Source organism: Petromyzon marinus, unplaced genomic scaffold (genome assembly GCF_048934315.1).
Source record: "Petromyzon marinus isolate PM22_M1 ecotype Great Lakes invasive population unplaced genomic scaffold, UKy_Petmar_22M1.pri1.0 PM_G_Scaffold_29, whole genome shotgun sequence".
NCBI classification, from domain to species: domain Eukaryota; kingdom Metazoa; phylum Chordata; class Hyperoartia; order Petromyzontiformes; family Petromyzontidae; genus Petromyzon; species Petromyzon marinus.
Window position 1 is genome coordinate 192 of NW_027422861.1, and position 20,533 is coordinate 20,724.

Consider the following 20,533-nt stretch of genomic DNA (forward strand, 5'->3'; position numbering starts at 1 on the left):
AGTTTGATGCCGGTGGGGTGTGGCTCTGCTATCCACGTCGTGGGCCTGGTCTTCTGCGGCGTTCCGCAGGAATTGTCATCACCGATTTGGTCGTTTAGTGCTACACGTTTTAGTTTTTTCGTTTGCAAACTCGAGCGAACTCTGCAGAGACCCCGAGTTGGATTTCCTTGCTCACGGCCCAAAAACCGGTGTGACAATTATACTCTTTGGTTCTATTCGGTAAAAGTCACGTAGGTAAAAAAATAAAAACAACAAAAAATCTAGAAGTGTGACAATTATCTGAACCGGTCGTGGGCCTCCCCGAGATCGACTCCGCCTAAAAGTAGTACCTTGTGTGACATGTCAAACATCACCGCTGGGGAGACAAAGGGGTGCTGGGCGTGGTTTCTGGCCACCCACCCCCCTCGTGTGCCACAGTGCCGGTAGCCTTCGTAGGTGCTGCTGCTCGCCACTAACAGCGCTTGCCCCCGACAGCCTGTTCGAGGCTACACGGGGGAGCTTTGGCGGCGGCGGCGGCGGTGCAGGAGGTGTGCGCAGGAGGCCGAACGGCGTCCGGAGGAGCGAGGAGACGCGACCCGCGGAGAGCTTCCATGGAGAGAGGCGGGAGCGGGGCGAGGGAGAGAGGTGGCCAAGGAACGGGGCGAGGGAGGCCTGAGGGAGAGCATCGAAGGGGGGCCGACGAACGGCCGCGAGGGACCGGGGCTCGCTTCGAGGGGCACAGGAACTTGGCGGAACCGGGGAGCGGGAGGGGAAGAGGGGAGAGAGAGACGGGGCGAGCGGGAGGCAGCGAGACCTGACGGCGTGGGGGATGCAGCGAGAGAGAGATCGCCATCAGAGGAATTTCATGCAACGATTTTTAAGGGAAAGGTTAGGGGCGCACAGTTCGGAAGGAGCGAGAGAGACGACGGGGCTGGAAGAGTCGAAGGGCAAAGACGTGGCGAGAGAGAGGCAAAGAGACGGGGAGGCGAGGGCACGGCAGGAAGAGAGAGAGAGACATCAGAGGACGCCTCACCTTCAGCGACTTGTAAGCGAGAGGTTAGGGGGGTTCAGTTGGGAAGGAGGGATAGAGACGGGGGGGCAGGGAGGGAGAGAGACGGGGGGGCAGGGAGGGAGAGAGATGGGGGGGCAGGGAGGGAGAGAGATGGGGGGGCAGGGAGGGAGAGAGTGAGGTGTGGAGGGGGGCTTCGATCTACGACCCTTGAGGGACAGTTTACCCCAAGTGGGTGAAGAGAGGGGGGAAGGGAGACAGGAAGTAGTGGGAGAGTAGCGTGGGGGCGTGGGGAGCAGGACGGAAGAGAAATGATTATCTGAACCTGTCCTGGGTCTCCCCTATGTCGATTCAGCCTCAAATGAGTACCTGGTGCAATGTTTAAACATCATCACTGGGGAGACAAAGGCGGACGGGCGTGGTGTTGGCCACCCACCCCCTCGTGTGCCACAGTGCCGGCCTTCATAGGTGCTCGCTGACAGCGCTTGCCCCGACAGTCTGTGTAGGTTCCGTGGTGGGGGGGGGGGGGTCTTTGTCTTTGTTACCGTATTATTAACATTTTCTCAAGTAAAGCTTTTGATCAGAAGCAACCTGGCCACAAATGACAGCTCAACGAAGTGGCCCATCGTAACGTGAAACTTTATGGCAGCCAGATAGTCTGAAATCGGGACGTTGATTTAGAATCTGGAGGGTGGAAAAACAGAGAACCCAGATAAAAATCCACGCGATGAGTTGGGGAGAGACAGGGAAACTCCGAATGTGCAGCAGGCGTTAGGATCAAACTCACGACCTCCTCTATAACCAGGTGAAGTAATCCACATCTTTTAGACACCGTTGTGTCATTTACGTTTTTAATTTCTCAGCGTTTCCGTTCCTTCATTCTCGCGAGTCACGTACGGTTGCGTTGGAACGTTCGCCAGCCACTGATTGCGCTACGTAACGCAATCTTTTTTGTTTCCTGGATCGTCGGTGTTACTGCCTAATCGCTTATGCCTAAAAAGTTTACAAATATATACGAAGGTGACATCGTCACGGCGGTGACGCGCTTCGCCGCTCCTGACGCGGTTGTCTGACTTGACCGCCCGAATGTGACACTGGTGTCGTTGCCCTGCGTCTACATCAGCAGCCGTGCGGCAAGAACAAGCACGTGACACGTGGACACGCTGCACGATGGCCACTCGAGCAAGGTCTTTATCAGGGTAGATGTACATTTTTTGTGGGAAATCTACAAATCAACTCAAATTAAAATATATCAGTGGTCCGAAGGTAGCGACAACAGGAATTGTAAATCCGCTGCCAGCAGCGGATATTGGAAGATTTGCGGATAATATGCCGACGTGAAAGAGGAGGCCTACAGGGCTTGAAAAACTGACTGCCCCCAAAAGTACAAATACCGTGGGATTTGGACCCGGGCTAGGATTATGGCTGTACTGTGAGAAGATTCGGTTTCTAGCTTACGCAGTGCTGTTGTTAGACAGCACAACTCGCATTTGGATGGGTTAAAAGTTAAAATCCTTGGTCAGGAATGAAGTCAGCTCATGGTCTCTCTGGTGATTGCTAACGCGTCGCTTTTGTGGCCAGGTCACTTGCGGTTATGCTCCACATTATCCAATCCTGGCCATATGAATGTGGAATGTCCACCTGTAACTCAGATCCACCAACAAAGTTGAGCGCCAACCCAATTTCGAGTTAAAGCTTTCGTGACTGCAGTGATTCATATTCTTGGTTCTTTCGGTAAAGTCACCACGTAGAAGGGAAACAATAAAATAATAAAAATATATAAAACAATAAAATTCTCACGTTTCGACAGTAACACAAACATTCATCATCAGGTGTGAAAAAACCAACAGCAAGATGATGACTGTGTTACAGTCGAAACGTCGTGAGAATTGTATTGTTTTATATATATTTTATTGTTTTATTGTTTCCCTTCAACGTGACTTTACCGAAAGAACCAAGAATATCACCAACCACAATGCCAATGTCGAGCAGGGGGACACTATTGCTTACATTTCAGATGACCGAGTTTCACTCTGGTGTTACGTGTTTAGTGTCGGCCGTACGTTCATGCACAGGGTAACTGTGCAAACACATGGGGAAGTACTGTGCTCATTTTACATTAAAACACACACACAACTGGAAACAGCAGATTAATGCTCACCTGGGACAGCTTTTTAAGATGGACCAGGATCAAAATATTTACGTAAAAAGGTAGATGTGAGCAAGTTGGAGTTTAGAACGCTGAACTTGACAATTCAACACTTAGGCTTTCGTGACCAATATCCATAGGTTTTTTATATATACGGAAACAGGAGGATTTCTCCATAGCTCTGGCTGCTGCTGCCTGATGAGGCTGGCTGTAATTACTGGCAAAACATCACAGTACTCGAATTGTAAATGTTGTGTGGGGGTTTATTATCCAACACACAACCAACCGGTGTGCTGAATTGGCATGCTTTGTTTACGTGACAAACCTTGCTGATTGGCTGTGTTGCGGGGTGGTGGTGGATGTAACGACACATTTACGTGAGCTAACCCAAAAAAAAACCTCATGGTTGATAAATAAAGGTAACATAGCAACGTGGCCTGAAGACTAAAATGTTGAATTGGTGCGTACTGCCTGCTGTGATATACGGTTTAGAGACACAGCCATCAACCGACAACAACATTGAACGAAAACTGGAAATTATGTAAACAGGCTTGTCGAGACGCACATTTGGAAATTGTGCCGAGAGACAGGAAGAAGAACACGTGGATCAGAAAACAAGCAGGTTGATGAAAACATTCAAAAGTGAGCGGGCTTGGGCAGGACACATCACTGGAAGGGTTTCATGACCAACATTCAAGAACACTCGATGGAGTGGAAGCCAAGAAACGAGATTCCTCCGAATGGAGACGAAGTGATGAAATCATTCATAATAAAGGTGATGAAATCATTCATAATAAAGGTGATGAAATCATTCATAATAAAGGTGATGAAATCATTCATAATAAAGGTGATGAAATCACTTTAACATAGCTACTTCTGTGACCAGTCACAAGCTAATCCCTCAACTGTTTCAATGCTAAACTCTCCTGTTTGATATGTAAACCCCTTTGTCAAGGTGCCTCACTTCTCTCAACCAGCTTAAAAGATGCTGCGAAGCTTAGCAGCGTTCATTGTAGCTCTGTCGTCCCGACAGATTTGTTCCTTTCACCTGAAGAAGGCCACTTGTGTTGTGGCCGAAACGTCGTGAGAATTTTATTGTTTTATTTTATTATTTTATTCTCATTCTAAGTGACTTTACCGAAAGAACCAAAGAAAATGATGAAATCAGCTCACGTGCTGTGGGTTGATCGTTGCATCGGCACAATCGTGAGAAGTGGTGGCGGTGGCTTGAGGCCTTCATCCAGCAGTGAATTTGATCGTTGATTTATTTACGATGTTTAAATTTAATCGCAGGGCAATCTTACACGTAACAGGGTCACCCAGCTGTAGCCTTTCAGCTGTGGCCGGTGCAGTCGTGAACTGCCTCCACCTTTGGCGAAGACTGCAGAGAATTTCACATGAAACTCTGGCATCACTCTGTGTAAGCTGCGTATACGCCACTACGCTCAACTGATTATATTTTAAATCACTAAATAAGCAACTGCAAAGTATGTCAATTGTACGTGTGGTATAGGCCGCGCTTTGCATATTCACAGTGTGGTGCCTGTATTTTATGGAATCATTCTCTGTTTGTAAAAAGGGCTTAAGGCCATCCTCTTAAAACGCCTAACTTGGCGATCATGCTATTGTGGATATCAGGAGGTAATTCGCCCCGAACTGCCCGTCTTAAATAGCGTTGTGCATGTGCCCGTATGTATGCCGGCCTAAAAAAAGAAAAAAATCACCTAACAGGTGTCCCGTTGAAGAATTTGCCCGTCGTACAACAGCAGTACCCTGCCTTGCTAAATGCAGAAAATGTGTTACGTAATAATAATAAGCCTTCGCCGTGCACATGGGCGGTTCAGGGCAACTCACCTCCAGATATACAACAATACCACGATCGCCAAGTTAGGCGTTTTAAGAGGATGGCCTTAAGCCCTTTTTTTTTAATCCGAACCGGGACCTGGGGAATGCGCAGGTCCCCGGTTCGGATAATAATAATATTCACTGGCGTTGGCCGCGAGCGGGAATCGAACTCGGGTTGGCAGGTTCGTAGCGCAGCGCGCTGACCGCTACACCACCGCTCCCCTTCGCCAGGAGCACGGCGACGTCACCACTCCAACCACAGCCGCACAATCAACAACAACAACCGCACAATCAACAACCGCACAAACAACAACAACAACCGCACAATCAACAACAGCAACGCGCGTCGCGACGCGAAGCCGCTTGTGAACGCCTCGGCGGGGCGCGTTGTGGCGGTGCCCTCTTTGCGAGGCTTTCTAAGATTGGTTTCACACGACGGCTGTCTCCCCACAAGTAATCTGTCTCATCGTGCCGCAGGGCCCAGGTGCCGCTAGCGGGCGCGACGTTCGCCACGGCCGTTTGAATTTGGGTTCTCGAGCGTGCGATTGGAATCGGGTGAATTAATGTTCAACGCTGTTTTTTTCATCTCTCTCGTAACGTTGAGCGTAGGCGATCAAACCGGCCTGCAACCACAGCCACCTGGGGTGGTTTACTCTCCCCCCACCCCCCGGTTGTTGCAGCCTTTCCAGAATTCCTGCCTAAATTAAAACGTCGAGTTTAAATTTCGCTTTAAAGCTTTCGTGACTGCAAGGATTCATCTTCTTTGGTTCTTTCGGTAAGGTCACGTAGAATGAGAATAAAATAATAAAATAACACAATAAAATTCTCACGACGTTTCGGCCACAACGCAAGCGGCCGTCTTCAGGTGAAAGGTACAGACCTGTCGGGACAACAGAGCTTCAATGTCTGTCATCCCGTTAGGTCTGTACCTTTCACCTGAAGACGGCCGCTTGCGTTGTGGCCGAAACGTCGTGAGACTTTTATTGTTATTTTGTTGTTGAGTTTGCGTGCTAAGATTGGTCCACAGCCACACACCAAGATCCTACAGGGACGTCTCTCTCTTTAATGTGGAACACCGGAATGGAGTGAAGTCACAGCTGACGCATCTGAAGGCATTCCTGTATTCCCCCGGGGAACGTTTCACCCCACACGTACGTGTGTGCGTATATACGTCTCTTTATAAAATGAGTGCAAACCTGCAAGGGAGGAAATATTAATATAATTACGTGTAAGTTGAAATGGATTTTTGTTGTTGTCAAGGACAATGTATGCCATTTGAGCCTCTGATGCAGCCGGACGTCATCAGTAAATGTCAAAGCAGCCAGACGAACTTCCCTCAACACGAGCAGCAGAGAGATTGTCAACACCGCTGGCGTTTCCCTTTGTACCCCAACTCCCATCGCTCGCCTCTTTTATTTTTACGCACAATTAAAGAGTCATTGCCCGAAACGCCGCCGACTGCATACACGTTTAAACATTTTGATTTAAAGCTTTCGTGACTGCAGTGATTCATATTCTTAGCTCTTTCGGTAAAGTCACATAGAAGAGAAACAATAAAATAATAAAATATATAAAATAATATATCTTCTTTGGTTCTTTCGGTAAAGTCACGTAGAATGAGAATAAAATAATAAATTAATAAAATAACGCAATAAAATCCTCATATATTTTATTATTTTGTATCCCTTCAACGTGACTTTACCGAAAGAGCTAAGAATATATACGTTTAAACATTCTAAGGCCACGGTGTTGTTAAACGTTTTGCTGTTGTGGGTAATTATAACCGTCATCAGGTTGCGAGTGTGACATTTAAAATGCTTATTGCCGCATGAGCCGAGTGGAGCGGTGGCGCAGTGGTTAGCACACCGCCCGGATTCGATTCCTCGCCCACGGCGGCGCGCATCAGTGGCAATATTCGAACCGGTCCTGGACCTGCCCACCCACCCCTCCCTCCCCACACACCCCTCCCTCCCCACACTTCACCAGCCCCCACTGGCCAGAGTGGTCAAATATGGTGAATCACCCCCCCACCACCACCATCACGACCGACAACAACGGCGTGCGGAAGGGGTGAAGTGACCGTGACCATCATCCAGCAGTGGGTCAATCAAGGACTGACTTCAATCTTTATTTAAAGATTTCGTGACTGCAGGAATCCATACGTAGTAGGTAGAAAATAAAAATATATATTTTATTTTATACCTACGTATAAAATAAAATGTTCTTTCGGTAAAGTCACGTGGCTTTTCCGAAAGAACCAAAGCGTAAGGACTGACTTGGTCCTTACATTACGGAACACATGACAAGCCACAGCAATGAGCATCACCCCCCCTGTCCCCCCCACCCCACACACACTTCCGCTCATACACGTCACTTCCGCCCACGCCCCTCACTATCACTTCCTGCCCACGCCCGTCACTCTCTGCCCACGCCTCACTTCCGCCCAATTACGTCACTTCCGCCCACGCCCGTCACTTTCACTTCCTGCCCACGCCTCACTTCCTGCCCACGCCTCACTTCCGCCCACACCTCACTTCCTGCCCACACCTCACTTCCTGCCCACGCCTCACTTCCGCTCACGCCTCAATTCCTGCCCACGCCTCACTTCCTGCCCACGCCCGTCACTTCCGCCCACGCCACTTGGCTCTGCTGTTCGGTGGCTGAGCACGTGGGTGGGGTGGGGGTGGTGGTGGGGGTGGGGAGTTTCCCACAAGTCGACGAGAAGCGAGCGAGTGGCGAGCGGCACATCCGAAGGGCGACTCCACTCACAGTCGCCCGGGGCTCCGCACCGCCTCCACGCCCCCCGAGGTAAGAGACGGGACGCGGCGAGGATGGAGCGGTGGGGACGCCCGCGCCGTTCCTGGCCGTGCCCCCCGGTGGTCGACTCGGCCTCGAGTGAGCTCCTCGTCGGGTGCGGCCCTGGCGCTTGGTCCACCCTCCCGCCTCGTGCAACCTTTCCCCGGCCTTCGCGGCCCTGCTCGCCGGCAGCGCTTTGCCCCCGGCGGTCTTGCCGGAGGCTACCCGGGGGATCTTTGTCTTTGGGTACATCGAGCGTGACCTGAGACAGTGGGGGCCGAAGTTTGACTCCCTGCCGCGGTGAACGCGACGAGCGGAGAGAGCCTCGTGGCGTGTACACAAATCGATTAAAAAGCACAAGTCGGAATTTCGATTGAAAGCTTTCGTGACTGCAAGGATTAATCTTCTTTGGTTCTTTCGGTAAAGTCACCAACACGTAGAATGAGAATAAAAATAATAAATTGATTAAATAAAATAATAAAATTCTCACGACGTTTCGGCCACAACACAAGCCGTTTCAATGCTAAATGCTATGCTAATTCCTTTGTCAAGGCGCTCTGTTTCTTCTCACACAGCTTAAAGGTCTGAGCTTGGCTTTGTTCGCTCCAGCGCTGTCCTCCAGACAGTCTTGTCCCTTCACCTGATGAAGGCCACTTGTGTTGTGGCCAAAACGTCGTGAGAATTTTATTGTGTTATTTTATCAATTTATTATTTTATTCTCATTCTACGTGGTGACTTTACACAATACCTCCAGTCAAAATGTAAACAAAAAACATACTATGATAATATATAATGCATTGACCTTGAAACTGGTTGGTCCACACCAAGGGACGGCTTTCTTTCTAAGGGACAATGCCACATATATTATCATAGTATGTTTTTTGTTTGCATTTTGACTGCAGGTATTGTGGTTAATGCAGTAGACATGATTCCTTGTTAAAAGGTTTCAGTTTTGTTGCCAGAAAAAAAGGGGAAAAACCCTATTATTATTACAAATCGTGCGATTGATAAAGAGTTGGAGCCGTGATTGGAATACGTGATTGTAGCGTTTGACCAAGGCGAAATGCCGAAGTCGCTCGCGACACTGCCCCAGGCTTGGGGCTTGAGTCCCCTGCTGATGTCTCTGTGCGGCAGGATGTGGAGATCCACTCGGCATACAACCTCGCACTCCCCACCAAACATTCCCCGTATCCCTCCCCCCACCTCGATGTCCCAAGATCCCCGTCCTCTCATCCACCCCCCCCCCCACCACCACGATCCGATTGTGTCGAGAAGATTCCAGAAGAATGGATTATTTAATAAAGAATTACAGCTTTCGTGACTGCATAAATTAGTTACTGGTTTTTTCGGTAAAGTCACGTATGTAGGAATACCATAACGTTATATTAAAATAAATCAATCACGATGTAAAGGTAACTTCCCCGTAGAAGTGTGTTAATAAAGAATTAAAGCTTCTGTGACTGCATAAATTACTCATTGGTTTTTTCGGTAAAGTCACGTATGTAGGAATACCATAACGTTATATTAAAACAAATAAATCACGACGTTTCCTCCTGCCCCGTCCTTTCTCTCTGGCCCCTCCCCCCACCTTCACTTCTTATTTAAGGCTTCCGTTTCATCCGACCTCACTTCTCTGTCCGTCCTTGCCTCTTGGTGTCTCTGTATTTCTGACTTGTACCTCGTATTTGTTCACTCTGTCTATGCTGGTATGTTCAATCCAGAGGTTGAACACGAAATTTAACACTCTTCTGAAATTCGTGGTCCGCCAGGTAAGTGTCTGTGTTGTTGACCTGACTGGTTGTGTATCACGTAATTTTCCTTAGGTTTGTTGAATTCTCGTCTCTCCTCGTTGTATTTGCCTCCGTGATTCGTTTCTTACGCCTGATGAGGATCGCTTGTGTTGCGGTCGAAACATCGTGATTGATTTGTTTTAATATAATGTTATGGTATTCCTACACACGTGACTTTACCGAAAAAACACAATGAGTAATGTATAATTTGTCTCATTGTTTTATCCCCGTTGTCTGTGAACTCGCGTTTGAATTCTGCGGTTTTGCCTTCGTCTCGTTGCGCCCCCGCGCGGTCCGTCTCTTTGCCGAACAACACTTGTGGTGATCGCATCGGTGCCCATCGAATGGTCGGCGATGATACCGCCCCCCCCGCCTTGCTGATCTCGACGCGGCGGTCATCGTTGTCGTCAGCCACGCGGTCATCGTTGTCGTCAGCCACGCTCGATCCTTGGCGGAGATGAAGACGCTCCCGCCAACCCACGGCCGTCTCTCAGCGGTCGCTGGTGACGACGCACCAGCGATGTAACGCGATGCACGGCATCTCCCGCCCGCCTGTGCTTAAACACAAAACGTGCGCGCTCCTCCCGCACCCCCCCCCCTCGCAGATCGCATCGGGGCTACGCTAGCGATGACAATGATGACGACGATGACGACGACGATGTTGCTGCTGCTGCTGGTGGTGATGACGGGGGCGGCGGCGGCGGCGTCGGTAGACGTCTCGCCGATGCCTTCACCGTCCCAGCCGCCGTGCGGGCTGTGTCCCCCGGGCCACCACGTCTCGCTGCCGTGTTCCACCAAGGCCAGCGAGCAGCAGCAGCAACAGCTCCTCCTGGAGGACGCGTCCGACGTGGAGGCGCGTTGCACGCCGTGCCCGCCGCGCCACTACACGCAGTTCTGGAACTCCCTGGACCGGTGTCTCTACTGCGGCCCGCCGTGCAAGGAGGGCCAGCGGCTCGCGAAGGAGTGCAGCCCCACGCACGACCGCGTGTGCGAGTGCGAGCCGGGCACCTTCCTGACGCTGCCGCAGGAGTTCTGCGAGCGGCACAGCGGCTGTGCCGCCGGGCACGGCGTCGTCACCAAAGGCACGTGCGGGGTGGGGGGCGGGGCGGGGTGGGCGGGGAGGGGCTGGGCTACACTACGTGTGTCGTTGCCATTCGTCCGGCGATCGATTCGCCCGTGACCAAAGACGCCGCTCAATCGTTGCGTCCGATTTAATTAGTTGAATCGATAAGGGTTCGTTCCGCGTGGCCTCCCCCGTCAACAGATCCCTGCGGCGAAAAACGCACGAACGCCCAAACTCCCCGTTCATGCATTCTTCATTCATTGGCTAGAGGTTAAATCGTTCACGTTCCATCGGGACAGAGCTCCTTCGCGCGCAGCGCGAGATTTCTACCCCACTCAGAAATCAATTGGTTCCTACTTTCACTCCTTTGATGATCATTCATTTGTAAACGTATTTACTGTGCCCCGCCGGCCAGTGCTCGTCAAGTCGGGGGGAATCTTATCTCCACTCTCCTATCTCCCAGCTATCTCCCGGCGCCAATTTGTGCCTATTCTTCTTCTTCTTTGGTTATTTCGGTAAAGTCACCCCGTAGAATGGGAATAAAATAATAAAATAACACAATAAAATTATCACGACGTTTCGGCCACAACGCAAGTGCCCTTCAGGTGAAAGGAACAGACCTGTCGGGACGACAGAGCTTCAAGTCGTCCCGACAGGTCTGTTCCTTTCACCTGAAGAAGGCCACTTGTGTTGTGGCCGAAACGTCGTGAGAATTTTATTGTGTTAATTTATTATTTTATTCTCATTCTACGTGGTAACTTTACCGAAAGAACCAAAGAAGATGAATCCTTGCAGTCACGAAAGCTTTAAATCGAAATTTATGCCTATTCTCTTCTCATCTTTCTCTCTCTACGCATCTCTACATCTCTACATTTTGTCCCGCGTCTCTGCCTGCCCGTGCCCCCCCCCCCCCCCGTCTCGCGTCTCCGTTGTTCTGCAGGATCCCCGCGCGAAGACACGCGCTGCGCCCCGTGCCCTCGGGGATTCTTCTCCCCCGAGGCGTCGGCGGACGCCCCGTGCCGCCCACACACAAACTGCTCCGGCCCGGGCTCCGTGGAGCTGCTGCCCGGGGCCTCCACGCACGACGCGCTCTGCTGGTCCTGCCACCGGCGGCGGGCGCCCGCGCAGAGTCGCGAGCGCGGGGACGCGGGGCCGGCAGGTGACCGCTCTCCCGCTCGCTTTTTTTCCACACGGACGCGTCGTTTTAGCAGCAACCGTAGATCGACGGCATCAAATTTTTATTTAAAGCTTTCGTGACGGCAGTGGATTCATATTCTTGGTTCTTTCGGTAAAGTCACCACGTAGAAGGGAAACGATAAAATAATAAAAATATATAAAACAATAAAATTCTCACGACGTTTCGACCGTAACACAAGCAGTCATCATCAGGTGTGAAAAAAACAACGGTCGTGAGAATTGTATTGTTTTATATATATTTTATTGTTTCCCTTCAACGTGACTTTACCGAAAGAACCGGGTTGGACACGCGTTCGCAATCTGGTCCACGGTCACGTATTTATCCGTTTAAAAAGACTACTACAACCGCAGTACATTTTGGATGTATGTGTGCATGTACGTCTTTGAGAAATTCTAACGTAATCGTGAAGAGGTCGCCGGTTCATTCTCCACGTTGCAGGAATAGAAAACGATCGGAACGTTCGCCACTTGAACGAGACGCTAAATTCCACGCGATGGGACGTGACCGACCGGTAGCACAGCGAGAGGTTCGCCGACGCGGTCTCGCTGGCTATGGAAGCATTTTCTGAGTCCATGCTCTTTGGTTCTATTCGGTAAAGTCACGTAGGTAAAAAATAAAACAACAAAAATCACGACGTTTTGGCCACAAAACAAGCGGCCTTCATCAGGTAAACGGACCAGGCTGTCTCGAGGACAGCGCTGGAGTGAAACACAGCCACGCTCAGACCGCGACCTTTAAGCTGAGTATGGATCCTTGCAGTCACGAAAGCTTTAAATCTATAATTTTCTGAGTCGCCAACCTGGAACGGATCTCGGTCGCCTGACTGCAAGCTGGCACGACGCCCGCGCCTCCCAATTGGCGAACGAGCTGGCTCGTCCACCTTGCGAAAGGTGATCTCGGAACAACGCGCTTTACATCTCTCTCCCTTCCTTCCGCTGCAGAGCCTCCGCCGCCGTCGCCGTTGCCGCCACCTCGTCCGCCGCCCCGGCCGGAGGGCCCGTGCGACGCCGCGACCCTGCGGTTCGCGGGCGGCGTCCGCCGCCTGCTCCTGTCGTGCCTGGCCCGCCGCGGCGCAGGGAAGGCCGCCCACGTCCGGGAGCTGCTGCTCGTCGCCGTGGGCGACGCGGGGCGGCGGCGGCGCGGGCGCGGGAAGCAGTGGGGGAGGAGGCTGGAGAAGCACTTGAAGCTGCTGCTCCGGGTTTGCGCAAGGAGACCGCCCCGCCGGGAGGAGGGTCGGTGAGGATGCACGGTTCGCCGTTGCGGAGAAAGACCTGGTCGAACAAGACGGGGGTGGGGGGGCGGGGGAAGGGTCTTTTAAATGGTCGTGTTGTAGTAGTCACGAACCGAGCGTGAGGGCTCAGAAACATTGATATAGCAACCATTTAAATCAATGTTTCAGCTGCCCAGCCGTGATTATATTGGGTTCTTAAGTTCGGCGAGTTGACTGCGCAAACATTGCCATCTTAAAGTTGTATTCTTAGCTCTTTCGGTAAAGTCACGTTGAAGGGAAACAATAAAATCATTAAACATATAACTTATTATTTTATTGTTTCCCTTCAACGTGACTTTACCGAAAGAGCTAAGAATATGAATTACTGCAGTCACGAAAGCTTTAAATCAAAATCTTAAAGTTGATTTGTCGAATAATTCTGGGTTTCAGAATTTAAAATGTTGGTTGGATCGCCATGCGCGTAGGGAAGCCGTGGCTCCTGGTGGTAGTTCCGCGTGACATGCTTCTGTGGGCCGTTGGGCAAACTGCAGAAACATTTTTGCGAAAGAGATGACAGTTTTATATAAGCTGTAGCCGGAGTCTTTCAAGCCCGTCGATTGAAGCCCTCTAAATTATCCAATATAGAACACTCATCGCATTAATTAAATCGACTGTAGAGGGTTAAATAATTACACGATGAGTGGTGATGATGAGGTATGATTAATTAAATTTCAATCCGTAAATTGAGACGTAGCTTGTAACAGAGGACACACATTAAGGTTATCGCATGCCACAAACTGCTTTGGGGACAACATAACAGTGACTAACTTTAATAAGCCCACATTATTAACAAACGCTTCCTCACGACTGAAACCTTTAATCGCTGAACATTTCAGACAGTTTGCCCTGCTATAAGGTGCAGAAGAGTACGGCGTAGTTACGAACAGCGACCACTGTGACAGCTAAAATGTTACAAAAATCCCTGATTTGAAGAAGGTTAATCGATAAACACATTCCTGCGGAGGGAGCTGGTAGGAACGTTGGGTTGCTCGGTCAATGGCCAGGGTCAACGGCGGCACCACCACGTGGTGTATTCCACAAATAGGTCCGACTGTGAGGGCGGGCACAAGCCGGCGTGAGTATGTAAAACGTTGAGTTTTATAAGGGCACCACGGGGTGACCAGCCCCTCCCCACCCAGTCCCACCCCTCCCACCCCCCACCCAGCCCCATCCTCCCCACCCAGCCGCTCCCCACCCAGCCCCTCCCCACCCTCCCCTCCCCACCCAGACCCTCCCTCCCCATCCAGCCCCTCCCCTCCCATTTTTGGATGCACGACGGACGGACACAATAATCCCCTGTGGGCTGGTAGTGTAATAACCAGGAGGTTCCTACCAGTACAAGCATTTGTGTTTCACGTGAAGAGAGAATGGAAATATATTTCAGCAGTATTCACAATCTCTCCTACAAGCAGGGCTCTCAACGTTTCCCTAGAACGCGTGCTGGCTTGGGAGTGAGGAATTATTAGCAGGAGGCACTGCACCCAGAGAGTGTGAGATACACCCATCGTAAGAGTCCATGTTGTTGTGTAGGCCAATCAGCTTAAAGGGCAATGCATACATTACCGAAGTATATTTGTTTGAGCGGTTTACCGCAAGTATGTGTGGTTAATGCAGACTGGATGCCTTGTAACAGGGGTCCATTTGGTGTTTGAACATCTTAACACCTGCCGCCTTATTGCCAGAAAGGGTAAATCCTTCTTTTTGTATTATTCCACCGCTGTGTTTATTGCACCAAATATCCTTACAATCAATCCAATGAGGGCTTTATACAAGAACAATGATGATACACGAGGATATGGCTCGTCAAAGATCCCAGAAGAGTGTTGATGTAAACACAAAATAACAAAAAAATATTTCGTTGGTGAGATTCCTCGAGAAACATTTCTGAAGCGGAGCGTAATGTACCTCTAAGTACTGGGGGACTGGTTAACGCAGTTACCTCCACATGTTTGTTGACAGCACAGTATTTTTATAGTTGCGTGTGCACACGCGTCACATGACGTGTGCACGCGCGTCACATGACGTGTGTGCACACGCGTCACATGACGTGCACGCGCGTCACATGACGTGTGCACGCGCATCACATGACGTGTGTGCACGCACGACTTTTTTTGGAATGTTCAATGTGTTTCTGTAATTGTCACGGATGGTTACGTGTCGACTGTTGAAACCTATGAATAAAAGTTGCACGAAATGGACGCGCGTTCAAAATTCCTCGCCAATTCGGAGCGGATCCGAAATCCGCAAATACGTCGTCAGCTACGATCTGTCGTTTTCCGGCTGAATACCTCCCTTCAATCGTGGCTGCGGTGGCAAAAAAGCCACCAAGCTTTTTCTGCCCGTGAGCTGTGATCTTACCGCCTCGTCTGCGTTCATCGGTTATCGCCCCCTTATCGCCGTGCCGCCCTGGCCAAACTCACCAGGACGCCTCCACGGTAATATTATATTGTTCTGAGAGGCGTTATGGTCGTCCTGAAGCCAACTCTACCAGAGCAAGAGAGAGAGAGAGGAGGCAGTGTGCGTAGAGTTGTGGTGGGCCCTCGAAAGTTCACCGCGACAAGTCAGGGGCCCCGATGCTGATGGGAAGATCGCCAGTTGGGGTAGACACGTGGCCGCGCCTCACCACGTGATTCCCCCGCGCGTGACCTCTTGACCTGCACGACCTAATCTCTAAGGCTACGCGAGCACCCCGCACCCTTCCCGTGCGCTTACAAGAACAGAACCCACACCCCCCAGTAGTCCCCCCCCCCCAGCCTTAACAGCGTGTTAGGGCAAATACTAATAGGAGTTCACTGAAGACAGAGCCGGATTAAGATTGTGTAAGCCCCCTGGGCTACAGGTACCGTGAGGCCCCCCGGTAAAAATGTTCAAAAGGAAAACAAAGTTAAAGAAAAATAAAAAGTATTTTTTTTTACAAGGCTAACGACGAATAAAATTCGGCATGCGCAACTGAAATCACTTTTCACTTCATCTCTGGAGGCGCTTCAGCTGGACGAGGCCCCTGGGCTGCAGCCCCTGAAGCCCCCCCCCCCCCACGCCCGAATCCGGCCCCAATGTTGGATGTTGGTGGATGAGTGAGCGAGTGAGGACGAGTGAGTGAGAGAGAGTGAGAGAGGGGAGTGTGAGTGAGGACGAGTGAGTGATGTAAGCGCTATCGGTTCATCCGGCGGTTGTTTATTTTAGCGTTTCGGACGAATCGCGCGGCGGCAAACGTGCGATCGGGGCGACAAGCTCGTACGCGCGGAACGTTGCAAATCACGTGGCTGTGGAAACTTTAGCTGACGTGAAAATAAGTCGATAATCCTTCGACGCGCCCGCGCACACAAAAACCAGAACGCCGCGCAAATTCGAGAATGGTGTTGAAACCGCGTCAACGATTGGGGGAAAACAATAAATCTCGAGGCTCACTCAAATAACAAATATTAAGGAACGCGACCCTAAATAACAAACCGTGGGGCGGCGTGGCGCGCTCGCGAGTCCCGACGTACCGCGGCGACGGTGCCGAAGCAGATGAGCAAAAAAATTCTAGATTTGAAGATTTAGTGACCGCGAGGATCCACACACTCTTTGGTTCTATTAGGTAAAGTCACGTGGGTAAAAAAAATAAAACAATAAAAAATCACGACGTTTCGGCCACAGCACGAGCGGACGTCAAAGGTCTCGCAACGGAGCCCACGCCACTGGGTGGCGGGCCAAGGAGCTCGGGGAACGAGCGGCGAGGGTCGTCGAGCGTTCGGGCAAAACTCGTAGCCACCTACCCGGCGGGTAACGGGGGCGGTTCCGTGTACACAACGCGTGTGCACGTGGCATCGTGACGTGTACACAACGTGTGCACGTGGCATCGTGATGTGTACACAACGTGTGCACGTGGCATCGTGACGTGTACACAACACGTGTGCACGTGGCATCGTGACGTGTACACAACACGTGTGCACGTGGCATCGTGACGTGTGCACGTGGCATCATGACGTGTGCACGTGGCATCGTGACGTGTGCACGTGGCATCATGACGTGTGCACGTGGCATCGTGACGCGTGCACGTGGCATCGTGACGTGTGCACGTGTGCACGTGGCATCGTGACGTGTACACAACGTGTGCACGTAGCATCGTGACGTGTGCACGTGGCATCGTGACGTGTGCACGTGGCATCGTGACGTGTGCACGTGGCATAGTGACGTGTACACAACGTGTGCACGTGGCATCGTGGCGTGTGCACGTGGCATCGTGACGTGTGCACGTGGCATAGTGACGTGTGCACAAAGTAAAGGATTGGCGACGTTGTTGCCGGCGGTTTGGTGACGATGTTTCTCGCGTTGCTTAACGGAGATCGAGAAAGTTTTGATTTAAAGCTTTCGTGACTGCGGCGATTCATATTCTTGGTTCTTTCGGTGAAGTCACCACGTTGAAGGGAAACAATAAAATAATAAAATATGTTTAATTATTTTAAAATATATATTTTATTATTTTATTGTTTCCCTTCAATGTGACTTTACCGAAAGAACCAAGAATATGAATATACATTTTGATTTAAAGCTTTCGTGACTGCAGCGATTCATATTCTTGGTTCTTTCGGTAAATTCACGTTGAAGGGAAACAATAAAATATATATTTTATCAACAAAATATTTATTTTATTAATAATATATGTAAATATTTTATTAATAAAATATATATTTTATTGTTTCATTATTTGTATTGTTTCCCTTCTTGGTTCTTTCGGTGAAGTCACGTTGAAGGGCAACAATAAAATAATAAAATATATATTATTAATAAAAAATGTATGGTTTATATTTTATTATTTAATTGTTTCCCTTCAATGCGGTGACTTTACCGAAAGAACCAAGAAGATGAATCCCTGCAGTCACGAAAGCTTTAAATCGAAAAATTACCTACAAACTCCACAACTAAGATGCCACATCAACCAACGACCCCTACTGACAGGCTCTTGTCCACATGCAGGCCGGTGCAGGGCCACCACCTTGTGCCACACAGGGGCAGCTGCTACTTGGGGATGCTCTTCGAGTGTCTGAAACGAGATACAAAACTCTGAGTTGCTGAGGCAATCTTGATTTGAAGTTTGTGACTGCAGGGATCCATTCTCCTTGGTTCTTTCGGTAAAGTCACGTAGAGGCGATTAAGCAAGCACCATATAAATGCAATTGATAAAATAGTGAATGCTTGGGAGCTTATTGGCTCTCGCTCCTGGTTAGAGATTAACCCAACCCACAAGTCCACAAAGACTGGCCGCTCGCTCTTACTCTGCAGGTTGAACCTAGGAATTGAGTGTTCAACTTCGCGTTCTTTTCATTAAAGGCCTGTGACAAAGGTGCATCTATTGTAGCGACTGTCTCAAGCTTACACATCTACCGGGTCTCCACTTGACTTTGTATTGTCTAGGAAGTCCACCCACACCTCCACTTCCACAAACTGCTGGGAGTTGCCTCGCTCTGCCTCAGTCAGAATTCTCCTGCTTCACGTTGCCTCCATCAATGTGAAGGTCCCATTTTGGAGTTGAATCTTCATCTTCACATTTCACCTTCACTTCTTCCCTCTTCACCATCACTTCTTCACTCTTCACCATCACTTCTTCACATTTCACCATCACCTCTTCATATTTCACCTCGATAACTTTAAAAGTCTCCAAGCTGGGATTTTTTTCCGGTTCGTGTTTCATGAGGGATGGGCTCATGGTGGCACTTTGACTTTCACAAACTGATTTCAGACTGCACTACTTGTGGATCTTCTGATGTGTGTGCGTTCTCTGGTGTACTTGAAGATTTGATGAATGTGCAAACGCCTTCCTGCACAGAGTGCACTTGAAGGGTTTCTCTCCTGTGTGTGTTCTCTGGTGTATTACAAGATTAGATGAACTTGCAAATGCCTTCCCACACACAGTGCACTTGAAGGGTTTCTCTCCCGTGTGTGTTCTCTGGTGTACTTGAAGATGTGGAGCCTGTGCAAACGCCATCCCGCACAGAGTGCACCTGAAGGGTTTCTCTCCTGTGTGTGTTCTCTGGTGTCTTTTAACAACAGATGAATGTGAAAACGCCTTCCCACACACAGTGCACTTGAAGGGTTTCTCTCCTGTGTGAGTTCTCTCGTGCCGAGTCAAATTTCCAGTACGATCCGTGCTGTATGCATACCGGTCGCATTGGAGCCTTGTCATACCGAGCTGCGCTGAGTGCATTTGCTCCAGCAGACCAATTCTGCGGAGGAAGCGTCAGAGGAAGCGTCAGCTGCAGAATGAAAAAAATAATATCCACACCATCTACACGTCAGTATCGAGGCACAGAGGAATGCATATATATACACAGTAACACGTGACTTACACGTCTATACTTATTCATATATTCATGATGTAGTAAAAACGTTTCCCAAATTCATCACAGGGCTGTTATGGCACACAATGAGAGGGCAAATGTCATAAACATGCCTGGAAGCCCTCGTATCTTCAAAATGAATGTTCACCCAAAACTCCGAGCACACAATTTCAGCTGTCTGGCTACAAAAGGAATATATATGAAAGCTAAATTCAGCTGACATAGCAAAGGGTGTTGAAAACAATACTATTTGTGTTATGCATAAATTAATGTTCAATCGCAACTTAGAGGTGTGAATCCAGGCTCAGATGTCCTTAAATGCTGGGATGAACAGTTCCGATTTCAGCTGCATGTGCATACTGTGTTAACTTCCTGTTTCCATTCTTATAAAGAGTTCCAGAGGAAAACAAAAGTAAACTATTGTTACGCTATAACCTCCGTGTTCAACAGAGTTAATAGACGTTACTGCAAACACAAACTGTACACTGTCACTGGGTAAACAGGCGGTGGCGTGTCTAGAATCACGCCTGGCCACCTTCATCTGCTTGGCATGAATGCTTCCTCACTCCACCAAGTAATTAATTGAGGATCAACGAACATAGCTGAGGCTAACTGGAGTTTGCGTGTCTCTCTCCGTGGTGAGATGTTAACTACCTCACCTGGTATACAGGAAGTCGTGGGTTCGATCCCGACCCTGACGCCTGCTGTATATTTGGAGTTTGCGCGTCACTCCGTTTAGCGTCTTTGACCGATAAGACATTGACACACGTATTCTTGTTGATTTCGGTAAAGTTACGTAGATAGAAAATAACAATAACAGATAATACAATTACATTAAATAAAGAGCACTTGTGTTGCGATCAAAACGACGTGAGTTTTTTGCTTTACTTACAATTATTTGTTCATTTTATTGTTATTTTTATTTAATTTTCTATCTACGTGACTTTACCGACAGAACCAAGAATATTAATTCCTGCAGTCACCAAAGTTTTAAGTCAAAACATTCACACACGTTGACAAAGCCTCACCTTGTGTTGTTGTGGGCAGGTCGCTTCTGATAACAAGAGCGGTATAGCAGCTCAAGCGGGCTTGGCCTGGTGAAAAAAAAATAAAA

The 20,533-nt window shown here is 49.5% G+C and overlaps 1 protein-coding gene and 1 long non-coding RNA gene across 3 annotated transcripts; one reads left to right on the top strand and one right to left on the bottom strand.

The window, feature by feature from the left end:
* Positions 1 to 7,644: 7,644 nt before the first annotated feature.
* On the top strand, positions 7,645 to 15,387 carry LOC142914714 (uncharacterized). The gene is made up of 4 exons (XM_076061140.1): positions 7,645 to 7,790; positions 10,174 to 10,650; positions 11,572 to 11,790; positions 12,771 to 15,387. The coding sequence occupies exons 2-4, from the start codon at positions 10,197 to 10,199 to the stop codon at positions 13,067 to 13,069; spliced, it is 972 nt and encodes a 323-aa protein (XP_075917255.1). The 5' UTR covers positions 7,645 to 7,790; positions 10,174 to 10,196; the 3' UTR covers positions 13,070 to 15,387.
* Positions 11,855 to 20,533, bottom strand: LOC142914715 (uncharacterized). 2 transcript variants are annotated; one of them, XR_012935490.1, is made up of 3 exons: positions 20,448 to 20,533; positions 19,243 to 19,305; positions 11,855 to 13,100 (listed from the first exon to the last, which is right to left on the bottom strand). It is a non-coding gene; the product is annotated as an uncharacterized LOC142914715 (long non-coding RNA). The 2 variants fall into 2 exon arrangements; XR_012935491.1 differs by lacking the exon at positions 11,855 to 13,100 and adding an exon at positions 16,258 to 18,125.

What these genes read in the sequence shown, in the direction of transcription:
- LOC142914714 (XM_076061140.1), top strand. Translation starts at nt 10,197, where the DNA reads ATGACAATGATGACGACGATGACGACGACGATGTTGCTGCTGCTGCTG. An exon ending in GCACGGCGTCGTCACCAAAG is followed by an intron (nt 10,651 to 11,571) that starts GCACGTGCGGGG and finishes GTTGTTCTGCAG; the next exon opens with GATCCCCGCGCGAAGACACG. An exon ending in CGGGGACGCGGGGCCGGCAG is followed by an intron (nt 11,791 to 12,770) that starts GTGACCGCTCTC and finishes CTTCCGCTGCAG; the next exon opens with AGCCTCCGCCGCCGTCGCCG.